Source organism: Propithecus coquereli, unplaced genomic scaffold, assembly GCF_000956105.1.
Source record: "Propithecus coquereli isolate 6110/MARCELLA unplaced genomic scaffold, Pcoq_1.0 Scaffold154, whole genome shotgun sequence".
In the NCBI taxonomy this organism is placed as follows: domain Eukaryota; kingdom Metazoa; phylum Chordata; class Mammalia; order Primates; family Indriidae; genus Propithecus; species Propithecus coquereli.
Window position 1 is genome coordinate 2805956 of NW_012139858.1, and position 20254 is coordinate 2826209.

The 20254-nt window shown below is 40.9% G+C and overlaps 1 protein-coding gene across 1 annotated transcript in view; it reads right to left on the reverse strand.

Annotated features, from left to right (window-relative positions):
- PDZD2 (PDZ domain containing 2) overlaps positions 1 to 20254 on the reverse strand; it is a 271445-nt gene that overhangs the window by 40509 nt on the left and 210682 nt on the right. The window contains exons 8-15 of the mRNA XM_012640510.1: positions 18600 to 18711; positions 12632 to 12777; positions 9160 to 9279; positions 8214 to 8328; positions 4930 to 5003; positions 4562 to 4787; positions 3620 to 3737; positions 1840 to 1972 (exon numbers count right to left, since the gene is read on the reverse strand). Of these exons, the coding sequence (XP_012495964.1) occupies positions 1840 to 1972; positions 3620 to 3737; positions 4562 to 4787; positions 4930 to 5003; positions 8214 to 8328; positions 9160 to 9279; positions 12632 to 12777; positions 18600 to 18711 (1044 nt within the window). The remainder of the gene's footprint in view (positions 1 to 1839; positions 1973 to 3619; positions 3738 to 4561; positions 4788 to 4929; positions 5004 to 8213; positions 8329 to 9159; positions 9280 to 12631; positions 12778 to 18599; positions 18712 to 20254) is intronic.

Consider the following 20254-nt stretch of genomic DNA (forward strand, 5'->3'; position numbering starts at 1 on the left):
ATAACTGAGAACTAGATACAAACTATTGACTCCATCCACAAATGCACACACAGCCCCAAATTTGTATAATTCATAATGTCTCTACAAGGTCCATGGACTTCGGGTTAAGAACTCTTTCAGGTTAGGTTGTAAGTTTCTTGAGTAGAGATATATTCTAAATCTGTGTAGCCTGGGCATGTTGACATTGCCTGGTACCTAGTGAAAGCTCAATGAATGTTTATGTACACTGGTTGGAGGGGGACAGGGAAGGACAGGCTCTCTGTTTCACTGTCTTGATGCTTGCTTCAAAACCTCCACACCCATCCCAGTGTACCCCCTGGGACTCTTTGGCATGCTGCCTCTTTTGTTCACTTCCAGGTTCACAATGGCTGGTGGTACCTTTGGCTAAGCTGCTAACATTAGGCTTGAAGAATCTTCCCTCTTCCCTACCATGTGAAACTTGTAAGCAGGAAAATGTCATTTAATAGTTCATTCTCAAGAAGACTGAGAAGACTATACGAATGTCTGCACAACCAAAAAACGCAATGAGCTGCAGTGATTTGGTATGTCCTATTGGCTCAAGATCACATGCAGTTCCTCTTCTCTCCCATGGAGCTGTCCACATTATATAAACCAAGAAAGGACTCCCACTTTCAGAACATGTCTTTAGCAGAACAGGCAAAACCAGTTTTGGAAAATGTGAACGTAAGTAAATGTCATGGCTGGGAGAATTTCAATATGTATTTTTGCTATTTAGGTAGATTTGAGAACACTTGTCTGAGTAGTTAATGGAAAACATCCTAGCATGAACTTAAAAATTTAGTCTTGAGGACTTGGTTCATCAGACAGAAATACAAGATCCTTCACCATTTTGAATAAACTTAACCGATAAGTTCTCCATCATAGTGTTTTTGAAATGCTGGGCTTTATTTTCCCCAACTTTGATGGAAGCAAAACCTACAAAGTAACATTTGCAGATAAGCAATTGGTTTGAAAAGCCAGATCTCATCTTATTTTCATTTATTTAAATTGTGTGAGATAGTCATTGGTAAGATAAATGGGTATTTTTTTTGCCCAACAGTCAAATGAACATTAAGGAGGAAAAGTTCCTCCTCAAATTGGAAGACTTTTTATTTCCTTTAAGAATATCTGAAAAATTTTGCACTCTAGAAATTGTATATAAATGCAGGACTGGTGGGGTGAGCGAAAAAAAAATGCAAAAAAGTCATTGGCTTAAGTGAATTAAATATATTAACAAAGTTTAAGTTAAATTCTAAATAGTCATCTTTCCAACTATTTTTAAAAAATTTATTTTTATACTATTTCAATCTTGATACATTCTCATTGCTTAATCAAAGAAACTTTAAAATTCACTGAACCTGTTTTAAAAAACTAATTACTTAGCATTAAACTTAAAGATGAGAGAATTTCCAACATGTGAGTAAACACAAGATTGTGGTACAAAAACCTTTCTTTTCTGGAAAGTGAGAGTCATACAGATCATCTGGCCCAACGTTCTCAGATTCTCTTGATACAGAAACCCAAAGAGGCTAAGTATCTTGCAGGAGATCAAACAGCCAGTAGGGGTTACTTAGAACTCGGCATCCCTACCTTCCACCAGACCAAATGTCAGATTTACCAAATAACATTGATAAAACATTGACAAAATTTTCTAAGTGTGTGAAGACCAAGTCCAGATCAGTGATTCATTTTGTCCATGTACTGGCCACAGGCTGACTGCCCATCCCCAGCCAGGTGAGCCCCCTCACCAGTGTGTGCCATCCTAGGAATGTGCATCATTGCAGCTGGACAAATAGCCATGTCATCTCTCCATACTCAGAACAGAATGAAATACTTCACCTTTGGATTAGGGTGCCGACCAATGACAAGGCGAACAGGTCCTGGGGGGCATTTGCTCAAGATGGCGTGGACTTTGCTTAAAGCAGCATGGCGAACGTTGACGGAGTTCACTTCTAGGATTTGATCTCCGCGGCTAGGGAGGGCGACATAATCCACACTCTGTGTTAGCAGGCAGTCTTTTAAAAGCTAAAAAAGCTTTGCTTCTGGGAGACGTTTATAATAGAAATCTTTTCTGAATACTTTAAAGAAGCGCATGACATCCTTTCATCTTTGCATACGTGTAAAAAAGCAACACATTCCTATAAACACGTTAGATTTTAAATTGGCAAAGGCCGTTATGCATATCTCCTGGCATTTTTAGAAGTAGTAAAGTTAAATAAAATTGATAATAAAGACAACAAATGGCAGACAGTATGAGCCCATTTCTTCAGCACATACTGTATGCCAGGCACCATACAAAGCAATCTATATAACAATGCTCTGAATAGCTATGCTTATTTCCATTATGCAGATAAGGACACAGGCCCAGGGAGGTCACTCAGATGTCACACACTGTTGAGCTAACTCGTGTCTGTCTGATGCTGGATCATCACAAGATGGCCCCTCGACCACCACCAGTTTCTTTCTTCCTACCATCTTGAAATGATTATTGTAATATAATTTAAGGAGGAAATATCTGAAGCTCAAAGGTTACCCAAGAATTTGTAAAAACATTTCAAATTTGAACAAATGAGAAATTGGGGACAAGTTGCCCATTTTGACTTAAAATTACAGAAAGAGAACTCCACAGGAGAGAACAAAGACTCTTTATATGGGGTTTGAAGAATGCTCATTTGGCAGGCTTCAGACATATGGAACCATTCAAGAAAGAAACATCATCTTGGGATGTCATTAAAGGACTTTTTTCCCTGGGTTCTAAAAGTATATTTTCTTTAATGTACTTTGGATGATTTGCTAAATTTTTTTTCATATGGAAATTCACTCTGATGATTAACTGAAAATGTAATATAAGCTATTAACAGGGCCCAAAAATGGCAACCTCAACGAATGCCATTTTGACAATTCCTCAACCACTAGAGGACTTGGAAGCTTACAGGGGAGAAAGGTGATACTGCTTGGACAGGGTACTTTGTATGATACGTGTACATTCTTGTGCCATTTAGATGGGCACTGACCCACTACAATCATTAAATATATAGCAGAACACGCAGACATCTCTTAATAAACGGAATACCCATGCTACAACTCAACTATCTGGATTAAGAAACCAGATACTCAGTGATTTCAGACAATAGGCACCGTTCAAAAAGGAATAAAAGCAACAGAAGAGGTTCAAGAGATAATATTTAGTAAGAAAGGCCTCCCACTGAAGGGCACAATTTCAGGGCTCTTTTGCGTCCAGTGATTCTGAACCATTCCAAGTAGTTCCAATATTTCATATGAATTTTACATTAATGGATATAAAATGAAAGAAAATACTGAGATAAGCATAGCTCTCTATATACAGTTGCATTTTGACAAGTTTCTGAAATTGAACTTCTGAGTCTAGACAGGTAGAGAAGCTAAGGTTCAGAATTCTCTCATTCAACCAAAGTGCATCTATATTAGCTTTTTATTTTTGGAGAGGCTATTCACTGTAGTCTTGGCTATATTACTAGAAATAATTCAAAGCTTTATCATCCTTCAAAGGAATGTAACAGAGTAGATATCTTATGCATGTGTTTTCGCACGTTCATGAACACACCAGAACCCTCTATTTACTGCCAGGTATGCAACGGACCTCAGGTTGCTCTCCATCTTGGCCACGGATCCCGGGGCCAGGCTGTGAATGTAGATGCCTGGAGGACTGTTTTCTAGGGCCAAGCAGCAGGCACCAATGCCCAATCCAACTCTTGGCTCTGTGAGGGGCATCATTCAAAGAAAACAAAAACGAAAATTATACAGTAATCAGAAAAAAAGCATAACTGATTTGCAACTGGATTTTTATTCAGGTCAATAACCATTTATTTCTGGTTGCGATGCAGAATATAAATCCTAGTTTTGTTTACCAATGCTGCCATTTCTGTTAACGAAACGAGTGCATGGCTAAACCAGGAACTAACTGTGGACGGTGGCGTGTCCAATGGCCCACTCTGCTTCATCTACAGAACCTCCTCAAATCTGTTTGTGGAAATAGGCAAGGTATAAGTACTGTTTTTATTCTGAATACACAACTTTAAGCTTTCTTTTGCCTCTCTTTTTAGCAACTAATCTCTTGGTTATTTAATTTTTCATATTTCTACAGTAGGTGGAGAAGAAAAGGAAACTAAGATGAAAAGGAGTAAGATTTGGTGATCACCCATGACTTTCAGTTACTGGTATTAACTGTATTCTTGACTGTAATCTTTAGTTCTTTAAAATTATGCATTAGCCCTAGACTTAAGCTCATCAGTGATCTTTTTTAATATGAGTCTCTGACGCATGGTGATTCATCTGGGGAGAGTTTAGAGAGCTCTGTGTTCTCTAATTGGTAATTTCCCTTCACTTTAACATAAGTATAATAACTAAAGTAACTAAAATCTCTACATTTGCTCCCATTGTCCATGTAGAGAACACCACCCTGTTGACAGCAGATTGTTCCAAAGGAATAAATCATAGAAAAATGAGAAAAAATTAACCTAAGAACAGGTTCCAAATTGTTATTCAAGAGAACGCAACCTAAATGGGGAGCAGCTGGTATTACCTTTGTTAAGTGTTACTTCCATGACAATCCTGTCCTTGGGCCCAGGGGCCTTCCGACCCAGGGATGAAGAACCGCTCTCCTCGGAGCTGCCCGCTGAGGTCCCCCTGCCGGTGTTGAAGTTCGGGGAGCCGGATCTGCTCATGTGTGTGGGTGTCGAGCAGGGCGTGAGGCTGGGGCTCAGCAACTTTGTGCGTACTGTTAAGACAAATAATCCACTCCGGATTTGCTGAGAAAACAAGGAGGAAGGTGAGTTGGAATTTTCAGTCCGTCCTTATGTCAAAGGGTAAAAAAAGGATAAAACCCAAAACACAAGCAAATAAAGGAAGGAAAACAAGGAGGCTAAAGATGATCAATAAGAATGCTGTTACCTTAAAGGTATGAATGGCTTCTTGAAACGTCAAGCCCTTTATTGGTATTCCATTCACATCTAGGATTTCATCCCCTAGTGATCAAATATGAGAATTACATTAACTTTTAATTTCCTGGACTCTAACTGCTCAGTCTTAGAAGGGGATACCTTATGGTCTCCGATTTACCACTCTACGAAATGACTTTTATTGTCCCAATCCACTTTCATTCACTTAGCTCCCAGGAATGTCACAAAATGGGACAATTAATGACAATGCATATTTTTTTGTAGTGCTTCTGTACTTTCATCTTCAATTAAAACAACTATGGGAAGCACCAAAATCTTATTCATTAGCTATTGCCAAGTTTGACAGTAGATGTTCCACGTTTAGAGATCAAACTGCAAAGACCGAGTTCTGAGGCATTCCTCATAGTCATTGTTTAAAAACTTAAACCCCACTCTGGAAGGCCAAGGCGGGTGGATTGTTTGAGCTCAGGTGTTCAAGACCAGCCTGAGCAAGAGAGCGAGACCCCGTCTCTACTAAAAATAGAAAGAAATTAATCAGACAACTAAAACTATATAAAAAAATTAGCTGGGAATGGTGGTACATGCCTGTAGTCCCAGCTACCAGGGAGGCTGAGGCAGTAGGATTGCTTGAGCCCAGGAGTTTGAGGTTGCTGTGAGCTAGGCTGATGCCACGGCACTCCAGCCCGGGCAAAAGAGTGAGACTCTGTCTCAAAAAAAAAGCAAAAAAAAACTTAAACCTACGGGCAACGAAGCATGAACACACAGCATTTGAGAAGCCACTCCTGTATTTGCATAAAGACAAGCTTCCTGAGCCCAGAGAATCATCATGGTGTATGGAAAATGGGTTTAATGATGAAGACAAAAAACTTGCTGAGGTATTATTGAGAAATGGCAGCCCCACCTCCAGAAATAGTCTAGATGCCTGGTCTTATCGATGTGGTTCCAGGTTCTCTGTCATTAAGCTGGCAAGTTACCGTAGGCCTCTATCTCAGAGATTACTGCGGGGCAATGCCAAATTGCAAGGCACTGCATGCACACACTCGTGTGCCTGCCCCTTCCCCCACCCACTATCTCATCATCTTCAGTGCTAGGAAGGTATAGCCAGGTCATTTTTCAAACTGTTGATAGCATCTGCTGGGAACATAAAAGAACTTGGACATCCTGTTGACTTATCAGAGCTCGTTTCTGGTTGGCACTCTTGTGACAAGGGCTGTTTTTTGGAATAACAGTTCATCAAAAACACTACAAAGATGTCCCAGAGAAGAACAGATGAACTTTGCACAGCAGTGCAGTACAGAAGAGGGACTTTGTACACCTACAAGAAAGTGCAAAGCAGCATGAGAACACACGTTTTCACCTCTCATAGACAGCCAATCCCAGGAGCACAATGGATATGTGACTAAAGGAATACTGCAGATAAGTTACAAAAATGTAGCAGCACCCCATGCATTTGTTATGTGGCTTCTTCCCTTTAATGCAATTACAGAAGTTATAAAATAAGAGAACTAATCTCTGTTTAAAAATCACCATAACCAATTACTCATTTAGGTGAGGAGGTTTATGTTTTTGGGTTATTTCCACACGGGAAAAGGAGCAAACATTAAAATGATTGCTCATGCTCTTAAAATGTATACAAAGATTTTCTTTTAAAGACATATCACTCAACAGGTTGAAAATCCATTCCAATGACTTACGTTTCTTGTAAATGAACACATATGAAAAAACAGCATGTAGGAGAATCAAGTGCTATTAACCTTTCGATTTTTCCCCCATTTTCCTCCATTTTACCAGCCTTGCAGGATGAATTTCAATCAAGTGAACACATGGCACATTCATTATAAAAATGCTCTGCTACAATTTTATATTGTTCTGAAACTTGACACAAACACCACCTGGGAGTGACCCCTTCCTCTAGGAGAAAAATAAATATTCTGCCATGCAAGCACAAAGCCTGGTCACGTCTTATCATTAGCATACAGGATTCTATGGTTGCTCTGCCTAAGAAAAAGGAGACTCTAATTCGCTCTTATCAGTTTCAAACTAGTATAACACAACAGCACCTACAGTTTGGCTTAACTGAATTGAACAGTCACAGCATTTTTGAAGGTAACTAGAAATATTCTAATTTAATTATTTCATGAAGGAGGTGTATTAATAAGGGAGGGAAAAAAATCAGGATTCATGCTTTGGTGAATGCTTTTTAAAATATGTTCAGAACTTGTTGGTAATTTTACTTTATAAAAATATAATCCAGATAAATATTACATAGTAAATTACAGATATACAAATATGTACTTAAGAAGATTCTCTCTGTATTAAAAGCAGCTATTGTGTCTGTACATAAAGGAAACTTTGGCCTATTCAAGTTCTATTTTCTCAAATATCGTATGTTCGAGAAGGAGGAAAGAGTTCTGAGTCACCAATCTTGTATTTAAACAGGCAGCAATAGTAAGGTGGGAAGCGAACGGAACTTGAGATCAGAAAGCTGGGTTTAAATTTCGCTTCTGCTATTTACTAAGGGTGGGACAAGTTTCCAGCCATTTAACACATTTCTGAGTGTCACTTTTCTCATTTGTAAAATGGTCACTCCAAAGTGCCTACTTGACAGGTTTGTATGCAGTTAATGAAATAATATAAATATGTGGGAAGGTTTTATAAATGTTTAAAGCACTAAAAAATGTAAGATGTATTTAAACGTTTAAAAAATTTTATTTGCAAGGGAGAACTTGGCCCCTCAATATTGCTTTAACATGCGTTCAGAAGCACTTGTCATGTATATTTACATGGGGTAGGTGCTATGGAGAATGTATTATAAAGATGTTCATTTAGGAACCAAACTATGTGGTGGTTAATTTCAACTGTAAGATATTAAATACCTACTAGTGATGAGGGCTTCCGTACCAGCCCTGAGGCAAGAATGGACTGCAAACTCTCAAAAACTTTCAAGGCCAGGAACATGATCAAGGACTAAGTGGATAAGATAGACACTTAAAAACATTGGTGAAAATACTAAGCCACTTTCCACTTAATTATGTCATTTAATCCTCACAATCACTGTTCAAGGTAGGTATTACTATTCCAAGTTTACAACTGAGGAAAGTTATGTTGCCTGTCCACGGTCCTGATGTGTAAGTGGTGGGTTCAGCCCAGGTCTACTGGACTCCCAAGACCATGGCCCTAGCTGCTGTGCCATTTGCTTCGCATTTTGCGAAAGGGCAGACTCGCATGGAATCAAAGCTCGCTGTCACTGAGGATAACCAAGAGGCTTTCTCCTACCTTCTTTAAGTCTTCCATCCTCTGCAGCTGATCCGTTTGGGAAAATGGTCTTGACAAAAATTCCCATCTGTCCCCGAATGCAGTCTCGACCTCCAGCAATGCTAAAGCCAAGGCCCTGCATCCAAAGCAGATGGGAGTCCAGGCTGACGTGCAGTATTCAACTGAGGGTATCCTTCCCATGAGAGTATTTAACCAAAGTGTCCTTCCCAACCAGGCTTGCAGTTGAACTAATCAACTAGCTGTAAATTCAACTCTGCATTCTATTCTCAGATCCATTTCCCGTCTCAGACCTGTTTGTGTTATACTAGCCACACCATACATCAAAGGGAGAAACTTTTAGGTTGAAACATGCAAAATTCCCAATATTTGACAATCTTGACCTCCACGAATGGGACTTTTTCATACAGATCAACTAAATAGCTCATGAGAGTCATTTCCTACTATGCAGTAGCAACATTTATTTTCTTTTGTTTCAGTCTTTCCATTTTGTATAATATCAAAATGGACATTTTGATATTTGACATTTGTATAATACCAAGTGATTCATATCCTTCCCTTTATAATAATGGTAATGCCATGAAATTCATTCAAAAGCATAGCAGAGCATTCCCTGAAGCTGCAGGGTCTGCTTTTCTTTCCGTAGACATAAGAGGTGGTGGTCATTCATTCCGCCCTCCATTTTGCCCCAGCAGCCAGGTGCTGGTGACCTCGCACGTCACAAGAGCAAAGAGGGTGTGACCATCTCACGCGCTGAGGCCTACAGGAAAGAATGCAGGGAATCCACTTGAACCCATACGGAGGCCACTCAATCTCTCTCTCTCTATATATATCTGTTTTCCGTTTCATATAACAACAAAAATATAACAAAAATAAAAATTTTTTGATTTAAAAAAGTACGTGCTAACGTTCACCTGGAGGACAGAGCACTCCACAGAAAAGAGCTCACCTTGCCTTTTTCTTTGTACAGCCCAATGATAGAGATAACGGATGGCCGGATGAGTCTCCAAGGAGATTCCACCTGAGTAGTGCTTAAGGAGCGGGTAGACTTCTTCACGATGTGGTATTCCTAAAAGTCAGCACACGCAAGGTCAGAGATATCCTCATTGACTCTGTTGTGGTCTGTGGCACAAAAATATACCCAGACTTTGAAAATCTGAGGTGTCTTTTGTGTTAGACAACCATTTCCCTCTGGTCCATTGGCTTAAAGGAAGGTTATTATGAATAATATTGGAGGAATAGGCCCCCTCTGGCTGTGCCCTCTTCCCCCACACAAAGAACTGCGTGGAGACCACAAGCACCCTGTGTTGCTCTTTCCTCAACCACATTCCACAGATCCTACTTTTGGAGTGGAGTCTGGTTCATTCCAGAAGGGGCCTCAGCAATGTAGGAGGACCATCCTGTGGCCGAGTTCTTCTGTGGAAGCCACCCTCTACCCCCGTCCCAAGTTCACAATCATGGTTAGAAAATATCTCACCATTTTAAGCTTAATTCACTCACTCAAAAACTCAGCAAGCTCTTATTTCTTATAAAACCCAAACCACAAACCCCGACAACTGTTATTCCACATAAAACATCCCACTGAGAGACGGCAGCAGCTTCGGTTTTAATCCTCACATTTGGAAAATAAAATATTTTCCCATAAGCCACACTTTCCCTTCCTGACACACAGTAGCTCAAATCTCAATCCCTTCTTCATGTCTGTCACCCACAATATACACGTGTGTGAGCAGGGCACACTATTTATAACATAAACAAGACAGTAAGTGACTCTATTGCTAAAGCACTTCTATAATCTAGCCCCTCGATATTCTTCTTAGAATAATAAACTTCTTAAATGGCACAGATATTCTAGCATAAGCCAAAGCATAAATTGCTTCATGTTTAATATGAGAAAAGAGACATCACAGAGTTTTTACTATTAATTTGTGTATCCTACACACAAACATAGAAATGAGACGTCCTCCAATGATATTTTCGTATTCCTGCCAGTTTAGAACAATTATATTTTGCAGTTTTACAAAATATCTGCCAAGAATGTTGGCCTTCCAGACACTGGCTCATTAAAAAAATGATGTGGGCTTGGCAAGGTTACTACCCTTTTACTGAAACTATTGCAGAGATGGCCAGATATAGCCCAGGGTTTTCTCAACCCTTGAATACAGAGGTGCGTGTGTGAACTCCTAAAGGAACTCTTGTTCTGATCACCATCTTCAGCAGAACCTCACTCCATCTCCCTTTTGACAATCAGTGGAACCAAGGGCCTGCTTGCTTTACTGGTCTCTTGATGAATTTCGGGGGTTCCCTTGAACTTTTTAGACCTCTGCTGTCTAATATGGTAGCCACTTGCCATCTGTGGCTATATTTACATTAAAATTAACTAAAATGAAAAATACACTCCTCACTAGCCACTTTTCATGTGCTTAGTAGATGCACATGGCTACCATATCCCACAGTATAGATATAAAATGTTTCCAACACTGCAGAAAGTTTTATTGGCTAGCTCTAGTGTAGACAATACTTTTTAGTGGAGGGAGAGAGACCAAGGAAAAAGAAAGGTGAATCCTGAGAGATAAAGAAAAGGGCAGAAAATAAGAAGAGAAGAGAAAGGAAATTTTAAAAAAGGAAAAACACTCTTTTTCAAAACTCTCTACCCTAGACTGGGCTTCCTGATTCCTAGAAACCTAGTTAGAAATGGATGTTTCTGGGTTATAAATATGGTCAGGTTTCCTCTGTGCCTCAGTTAAAAAATGATCACCTGAACGCTAGATCCATGGCCATGATGGCAGTAAACTCTCTCATCTTTTATAATACCTGAAGCAGCCTGATGATTTGGCTATCCTACAACATTCTGATATCTCCTGACTTCATGGGTCCAAGTGGATCATTCTGAGCAGGTCACAGACCCGTCTTCAGTCCTGGGTCTGGATGATTTTTAACAGGGTCCGTGCGGTTTTTGTCTTTGCTTTTTCTCAGTGTCCCAACTACCCGCCGAGTTGCCTTTGAGTAAACTCACCATGACACAGCCTGATCAGCAACTGTCTTTGAAACATGGGCACTTTCTACTCTCTTGGTCAGGGAAAGAGCTTCAGAAGCAACACAAACACTTTATCCTAACACATAATCAATCAGATTCATGCACTTTTCTTCACAGAGATTGGTGCGTATCTCAAAATATTTAACCTCTTTGGGATTCAGTTGTCCCATCTGTAAAATGGTCACAACACACCAAAGATAAGGGCCTGATCCAGATGCCCTGACCCAGGTCCTTTGAACTCCACCATCTAAGGAGTTATGGGTGCCACTGCTACTACATCCTCCTACTCCCTCTCTAGGGACAAGATGCTAATGGTTCCTCTTAAGCCCCCTGGCTCATGAAGCCAGGACTCAAAGAATATCCCACAAACTCTCCAGAGATCGAGTCTGCCTCCATATTGGTTATGAGACTGTCTACCCAGTTTCTACTGGGTTGAAGGTAATATGATTTAGGAGGAACCCCTGTGCGGGGTTATGGAGCCCAGAGCTCTGCTGGGAATAGGCTCTGGAACATTAACTTAACCACCTACTGTACCCCTCTCTACAGCCCCCGTGACCTTGGCTGTTTGAGTCTTTACTGTGTAACAGGTAGGATTCCAGGCGTGGCATAGGATAGGTGCGTGCACACGTGCCCACACACATTCCCTCTTTCACACCATGTCCACACCCACCCACACAGTTATGCTGACGCATGATGCTCCTATTAACATATTAAATGCCATGTGAGTTATATTTAACTCACACTAGTTTTGAGCCTGGGGCCCTGTGAAGCAAAACCTGGGCAAATCCTGCAGATGGTTCATGAAAATCTTACTTGTTGATGTTCTTACTGTTACAATTAATATTGATAATTCTAAAAATGTGGACTAAATGAATAGAAGTCAATAAATTTCATTTTTCATTAAATTTTTCATTAAATTAGAAAGAATCATTTTGTTTTTGAAGTTTTTATTCTATTTTCGTAATAAAACACTGTAGTCCCAAGGAAAAACATTTTTTTTTGTAGTGTGGCAGTCAACGTGTTAAACAAGCAACGGTGGTTCACCACAGACTGTGAGACGCCATTGTCTCCTGGCAACTGAAGGCAACTCTCACTTCCAAAACACACAGTAGGAAGGGGATCAAGACATGAAAATTTTCCCTACTATTTTCAAATATTAGGCTGAATTCTTTCAAACCTCTCTGGGTAGACCCCACTTTCTATGCTATATCTCCCTGTATTATCTCTCTAGCCTGCATAGATGGGCAGTTCTTCTTAACATGGAAGCTCTTATGGTCTTTAAAAAACAAACAAACAAAAGCAGGCTAGAAACATGCTCTCCTGTCCCTAACCAAGCACTGGCGACTGTGCAAGAGAGTGAGCGGCTCCGCGGCACCCGACTGACCTGTGCTGCTCTGGAGGAGTCCAGCAGCTGGGGCAGGGAGTGCTTCCGGCCGTCTCGGGAGACCTCCAGCATCCGGGCCCGGGGGTCCCCATTCCGCACCATCAGCTCATTATATTCTTCAACAGATTCTAGGCGGTGTACACCCCCTTGACAAAGAAGGGGAAAAACATGGTTCGATGGCATGAAAAACATCTTAGGCATATCCATAGGCACAAACTTGTTGCATTTACACCCACCTTCATGGTTTTCAGAAGGCCCAGCATCCAACACACTCAAATACCAAGCTCACCACCTTCCACCACCAAGGTCTGCACGAGCTAGTTATGTGTGGAGGCTGTTAATGCCAGGCTACAAAAAACTGCTAGTTTTTGAAGTGATCAGGCTGGATAAAGGGCTATGTTTATGTTTGATCCAAGTAAGATGTAGCTGTGGTGGATAAGGCAATAAACAGTAGCAAGAAGGCTGTAAGTAGATGGTTTTCTAGTGATGAAGGAAGATCACTTTGAAGTTGATGGTTCCACTATAGGGGCAGATGTTTTTCCACATCTAGTAATGACTTTTTATTTTTTATTTATTATTTATTTATTTATTTATTTATTTTTTTTGAGACAGAGTCTCACTGTGTTGCCCGGGCTTGAGTGCCGTGGCGTCATCCTAGCTCACAGCAACCTCAAACTCCTGGGCTCAAGCGATCCTACTGCCTCAGCCTCCTGAGTGGCTGGGACTACAGGCATGCACCATCATGCCCGGCTAATTTTTTCTATATATTTTTAGTTGTCCAATTAATTTCTTTCTAATTTTAGTAGAGACGGGGTCTCGCTCTTGCTTAGGCTGGCTTCGAACTCCTGAGCTCAAACAATCCGCCCGCCTTGGCCTCCCAGAGAGCTAGGATTACAGGCGTGAGCCACTGCGCCCGGCCTAGTAATGACTTTTTAAATAAATTTTTTTTTATTAAAATCTAACAACTTATAGCAATATGGACAAATCATTAAGTGTACAGTTCAATGAAATTTCACAAAGAAAACATATCAGTAACCAACACCCAGATCAAGAAATAGAATATTAACCTGAACCTCAAAGCCCCCTTTGTGCCACTAACCATTCCTCACACAAGGGTAACCGTTATGCTGACTTCTAACATCACGAATCACTTTTGTCTGTTTTTGTACTTTATATAAATGAACGCATATGATCTGTACTTTCTTTTATGCCCAGTTCCTTATTCTTAGCATTTGTTTGCAAGATTCAACCATGTTGTTGCATGCCAATAGTTTGTTCATCTCCATTCTGTATATTTCATCGTATAAACATACTACAATTTCTTTATGTATTTTATTGTTCATGGACATTTGGCTGGCTTCCAGTTTTAGATCAAGAGCAAAGGTCTGCAAACTTTTTTGATAAAGGCCAGATAGTACATGTTTTAGGCTTTGTGGGCCACAAATGTTGTCTGTAGCATATCCTTCTTTTTTTTTTTTTTAACCAACCCACTAAAAATGTAAAAAGCATTTCCAGCTCATGGGCCATACAAATACAGCTGTGGGCTGTAGTTTTCTGACCCCTGATCTAGAATATATTGTTATTAAATATTCTCGCACATGTCATTTCTGTTGGATCATGCCTAGGGTGGAGTCGCTGGGTGACAGGTATCCATTCACCTTTACCCATGTTGTATCACCAGCTTCTGTGAGTTCTGGCTTCTCCACATCCTTGTTATGTTTGGCAGTGTCAGTCTTCTGGTGGATATATAACAATCTCATGTGTTTTTTATCTTGCATTTCACTGAAGACTAATGAGATTGAGCTTCTTTACATATAGTCATTGGTTGTTTTCCTTTTGTAAAGTTGTAAAGTACCTGTTCAAGTCTTTTGCCCACTTTAAATTGCATTCATGTTTTTTTATTATTGATTTATAGTAGTTTTAATTTGTTTTTACTATAGCTTGGATATGGGTCCCTTGTGGAATCTACAGATTTTAAATACTTTCTCCATGTCTGTGCCTTGCCTTTTCATCGTCTTAATAGTATATCTGGATGAAAAAAGTTCATAATTTTAATGTATGTCATTTTTTTGATTTTTTGGCTAGTACCTTTGTGTCTTATTCAAGAAACTTTTGTAATAACAATTTTTAAAGACTTTATCAATATCTGATCTATGTTATATGCTATTTTAAAATAAAATAATTTAAGGAACTTTAATCTTAAATGATGTATCATTTATATAATATAATGTTTGCATTATACACAATATATTTGTCTATATGCATGTGTATATATGTATATATGTTTGTGTATATATCTATACAAACATATAGGTTCTTCAGAATATCAAGTTCTCCTGCATAAAGTAATATTTCATTTGATGACCTAAAATTTCAATTTATCTAAATATTTCTCTGAAAGCTTTTTAAAAAACAAGATAATTCTGCACCCTTTTAAAAATAATATATTGATGAGTTTTAAAAAGTGATAAAAAGAATGTTGATACAGTTATAATGAATGTCACTAAATATTTGTTTTTGAAAAAGCTAAATATTAACTTTGCAATACAGGTTTTTAAACATGAAATTCCTTTGCAAGTAAGAAAAATTTTGCATTTAAAAAGATCACAAACCTAAGGCATTAACATACATAGATCAGAAGTACCAAAATTAAAAGGGAACCCTGTTCACAAAAAAGGAGGTATGAAATAAGGAAAATTCAGGATGGAATATCAGAAAAATATTCCACGAAATGACAAGTGATGTTGCTTTAGTCATTTTGGAGCCAGAATGGGCAAAACCTTAGTGGAAATGGCTGGAACCTCTACAGAAACTCTTTGATAATTCATGACTTAATACTAACTCATGAACAGATTAGTCTCTCTTGGCATATGAACTCATCTGAAAAAGACTTACTAGAAGAAAATTCCTTTTGAGGCGACAGGGAGGCACTGTCATCGACAGAAGAAAAACCACATACAGAAGTGTCTATGGTTAATATACTGATAGGTGAATACCAGAGTGACTCATTTAAAGAAAATAAGAAATAAATATCCAAATTTACAGGACAAATTAGGAACTGATAACACTAAAGTCTCTTTTATGCAAATATCTTTAGAATGAATATATTTCACAGCACCGAATGAAGGCTGAATTCCTTAAGCCTGTTTAATGTGTTTCCAAATTACGTTTCCAGTCTTATCTCCCACTTCCACGCTCTATGAATTTGTTGTTCGATACCGATAATTCTCAGAGGGGAGGATCTGTCCTCTCCTTCCCTCCTTTCCCAAATGGGGAGCATGTGTGAGTCACATGAAGCTTCACCCATCATCTCCCACCCCAAGATTCTGCTATGTCCTTTCTCCTAATCACACTGACAAGCTCTGCTGGATTGAATCATTGTGACTGTCAGATTATACTGGATCTTTCAAGCGGCTGAGGAGGAAAAACAGTTGCCAAAAACTTTTCCAATTAACTTATTACCATTGTCCCTCAACATCTCTCATTCATTTTGTTCCAAGTCTAGACCATTGCTCCTCCCATCTTCTATTTTACCAAATCCTGCCAATATCCTGGCCCTCCTTTACCGAGCATCCTCTGGACGCCTCCCCTGAGCACCACATCACAGAGAGACCTCCAGTCTTCGTACCTCTCGTGTGTGCCTTAGCCAGTGGCCGTCACTGTGCGTATGTGCGTGTGCCCTTCCCTGGGACTACACCTTCTCAAGGAGGCCTTCCTATCTGAACCCATTCAAGCATCTTCCCCTCTTGAGAGGGAGAGAGGCAAGAACAATAAGAATAAAAATGACAATAACAGTGGCAGCCACCGCGTAGTGAGGGCCCATTGCTGCCACACTCTGGAGTGGCAGAGCTGTGTGCATTTTCTCAACTCAGTCGTTCTACAAGGCACGGCATGTAGAAGGCACTCGCATTCACTGGCAGAATAAACATGCATTATTTTATAATCCTCATGTTACAGATGAAGAAACTGAGACCCAGAGAAGTCACTTGTCCCAGGTCCTGCAACCAGACATGGTAGTGGGAAGTGAATTCAGTTCTACCCAATTCATGCATGTTCCTCCTCCCTATGCTACATGGCCTTGTTATGGCCTTGGACGTCTGCGAAGGACACAGGGGGAGAGGGTGGCATCCATCTGTGTGAACAGTGGCCAGCCCTGGACTTACGACTCAGTCGAATGTGCTGCTCATTCTAAATGAATAGTATGGACAGAGTTAGAAAAATCAGGCATCTGGAAGGTCCTCCAGCTGTGTCCCCCTCCCCACATATGTATCCATAAAGCCCCAGATTGGGGAACAGAAGTCCTTTTAAGATCCCCAGGAAGCCAAAGGGTGGTGGGGGGAAGAACTGTCTGGGAGGCAGATCTTTGTCCTGGCACTGCCTGAGCGACCTTTGGGATTCTCTTAACTTCTCTGGTATCATCCATAAAATGAGGAATGTGACCACGCTGGTTTCAGAGGTCCCTGTATTTCCTCAGAGCTCTGGAGACCTCCCCAGGAACCCAACTGTAAGGTGCTGAATCACTCTGCCAAGACAGCGGACCCAGAGGCCTCCTCGGTGCCCTGCGACTCCCCGACCCTAACACATGCAAGACTTCAGCATATCTCTCAGTCGGTCCTCGGGGCTGGTGGGGAGCTGGTCACCATCCCCACGAGAGCCTTCACCACGTCTCCCTTCAGATTTCTCCTCAGCCGCTGGCCATCACCACTCCTTTCTGCCACAAACCCACGTTCTAACACTTGGGCAGATGTAACACTGCCTAATTATTCTGAGTCATAAGTATAATTGATTTTGTTAATCAGGTTTTTAAAAAAAGATGTATTTCATGTTCCTTTACCTGCCATCTTCCTGAGAACAAACTCAGTAGCGGGCCGGGCAACGAGGAAGGGAGATGCTCTTTGTGGCAGCACAGCCACACTGTCCCCACTGATTTGGGTGGCAGGAAGGGGAAACAGACCTTTTTTTTTGATGTTAGCACACTTTTCATTGTGCTAGATGCTTTAATATGCATTAAAAAAAATCTGTTCAATCTTTCAAAGTCAGTTCCTACCAGCCCACAGTTGTAAGGTAACTCAAGAGCTGAGGAGGGAGCATGGTTCTGCCAGGCTGCAAAATGCTCGCTTTTCCTGCTGTCCCAGGTGTCTATCACAGTGGGAGCCAAGGCTGACTTCGCCACTAGGCCAGCAAGCAAGGTGCTGACGGCCCATGCCACTTCCAGGGACCCACAAAAAATGGTTCCATTTTAATTTCTTTTTAAATGCAAAAAGAAGAGAGAACATAATAGTAACAAATAGATACTAATGAATCCAGCCTGTATCTTTTTACCAACGCAGCCAGGAAATATAATTTTCAATTTTTTTTATGGAGGAAAAGGCCCAAGTGCCTAGAACGGTGCCTTTCATAATGACCCGCGAAAGCATAACGCACCTCCTGCGCACAGCCTCCGCTTTCGACACTGACTTTCTGTCTCAGGGCACAGGCTATGACTTTAAGAAAATGCCCAGATGTAGAATCTATTCATTTCCAAAGCTGCAACTCCATCCTATCTTTTTCCTGCTTGGTTGAGATACGGATCTGATATTAGATAAATGGCCCTTTGCCACTTGTTCTGGTGGACCGAGGGTTTTGGGGAGAGGAGTATTCGCTGGGGAAGATAGGCTGTTGGGGAGACGGCCCACTGAAAGGGTCACCTGAAATCCTACCGAAGCAAATGAACCAAACACAGGAAATTTAGGTTTTAGCACACAGAGCTGTTGACATTCACTTTGTTATGACTCCAATAAAAATATTCACGTGGGTAGCCAGGCTGAATGCAGTCATTACGCCTGGGGCATGCACCATCTAAGCGAAAAACAATTTTGAGGTTTCAAGGGAAAAAAGGGCTCATCCCGTTAATGGCATTAGCTCCACACTCCTGAGGCTGGAAGCTCATTTTCAGGCAGGCTGCGTCAGGCAGAGAGTTCCCACTTACCCGAGAGACGACTCTTGAGCTTTGTTTTACTGCTGCCCTGTTTGGGACTTTCCACATTCCCCTTGGAGTCGTCAGTGCCATGTAAATCTTGGGGCTCATCTGTCCCAGGCATCTGGAATGCAGAGAGCACAGAGCTGAGAGAGGCTGGCCCTGCCTTGACTTACGCTTTCCCCTCCAAGCAGTTATCTCGAGGTTCAAGGAGCAGCAACACAGGTGTCATGTGAGGAAAAGGTTCACGGGATCTAAGCACAGCCCTTCAGATAAGCTGATTCAGACGGCCTCACGTTGGCATGTTCCTCCTCAGCACGCACCTCACCCTGCAGCACAGAACCAGGGACGTTTCGAACTGGAAAGGGTCCCTGGGGCCACTTTACCTCTCATTCTACGTTTGAGGCAACTTATTGGTCAAGGTTCCCCAGGTGGTGGCCCAGTGGTCAACGGTAAAGCCCCAGCTAGAGCCCAGGCCTTTAACTTGTGGGCCAGTGCTTTTGACTATAATGCAAATTGCAACAAACGTGAAAGCAGAAGTTTAAATCCAAATCTAAGGTTCTTTTTTTTTTTTTTTTTTGAGACAGAGTCTCACTCTGTTGCCCAGGCTAGAGTGCTGTGGTATCAGCCTAGCTCACAGCAACCTCAAACTCCTGGGCTCAAGCAATCCTACTGCCTCAGCCTCCTGAGTAGCTGGGACTACAGGCATGCGCCACCATACCTGACTAATTTTTTCTATATATTTTTAGTTGTCCAACTAATTTCTTTGTATTTTTAGTAGAGACAGGGTCTCGCTCTTGCTCAGGCTGGTCTCGAACTCCTGAGCTCAAACGATCCACATGCCTCGGCCTCCCAGAGTGCTAGGATTACAGGCGTGAGCCACCGTGCCCGGCATAAGGTTCTTAAAATAAGGTTAAATGTTGATTTTGTTACAAATAACTATATCCCTCAATCAACCAGATGTTCCGTGCACTACACTCCCGAGTACTGATTAAACACCTCCCAGAATCAAGCACTGCCGGGCTCTGTGTGTGTCAGATCACACACCTGGAAGTTGTATGTCTATGATACCAGACCCCAAGAGGTGATGCAGAAAGGACACTGCCAAAGCTCATCGCGTCCTCCATCCTAGAAAAGTCAAATGTGCTAAGAAAAAATAAAAACTATGCTTATTAGAGGAAAAGGAAATTCTTACATTTGAGAGTGTTTATAAAAAAATCTGGAGGGGGTGGAATTTACATGTACAAAACTTATGAGATATATGAAAACTATAAACCTTCCCATTTGCAATTTTATTTTCCTTTGAGGTTCTGGGGGATAAAAAGGAGGAAAAAAGTCTTATATTAAAATAGATCAGATTTCTGCTAAGGAACGTATACATACTTTAAAAAGACATATAAAATATCCTTTGACACTTAGCAGTCATTGAAGAATCATGCAATTATAATGCAAAAAAAAAAAACCCTCCTTTGATAAAAAATTATACATTTGCTATGATTTGGATATTTGTCCCCTCCAAACCTCATGTTGAAATTTCATCCCCCATCTTGGAGGCGGGGCCTAATGGAAGGAGTTTGGGTCACAGCAGTGGATCCCTCACGAGTAGATCAATGCCTTCCTTCGTGGGTGGGTTCTCGCTCTGTTCTGCCATGAGTGGAGGCAGCCTG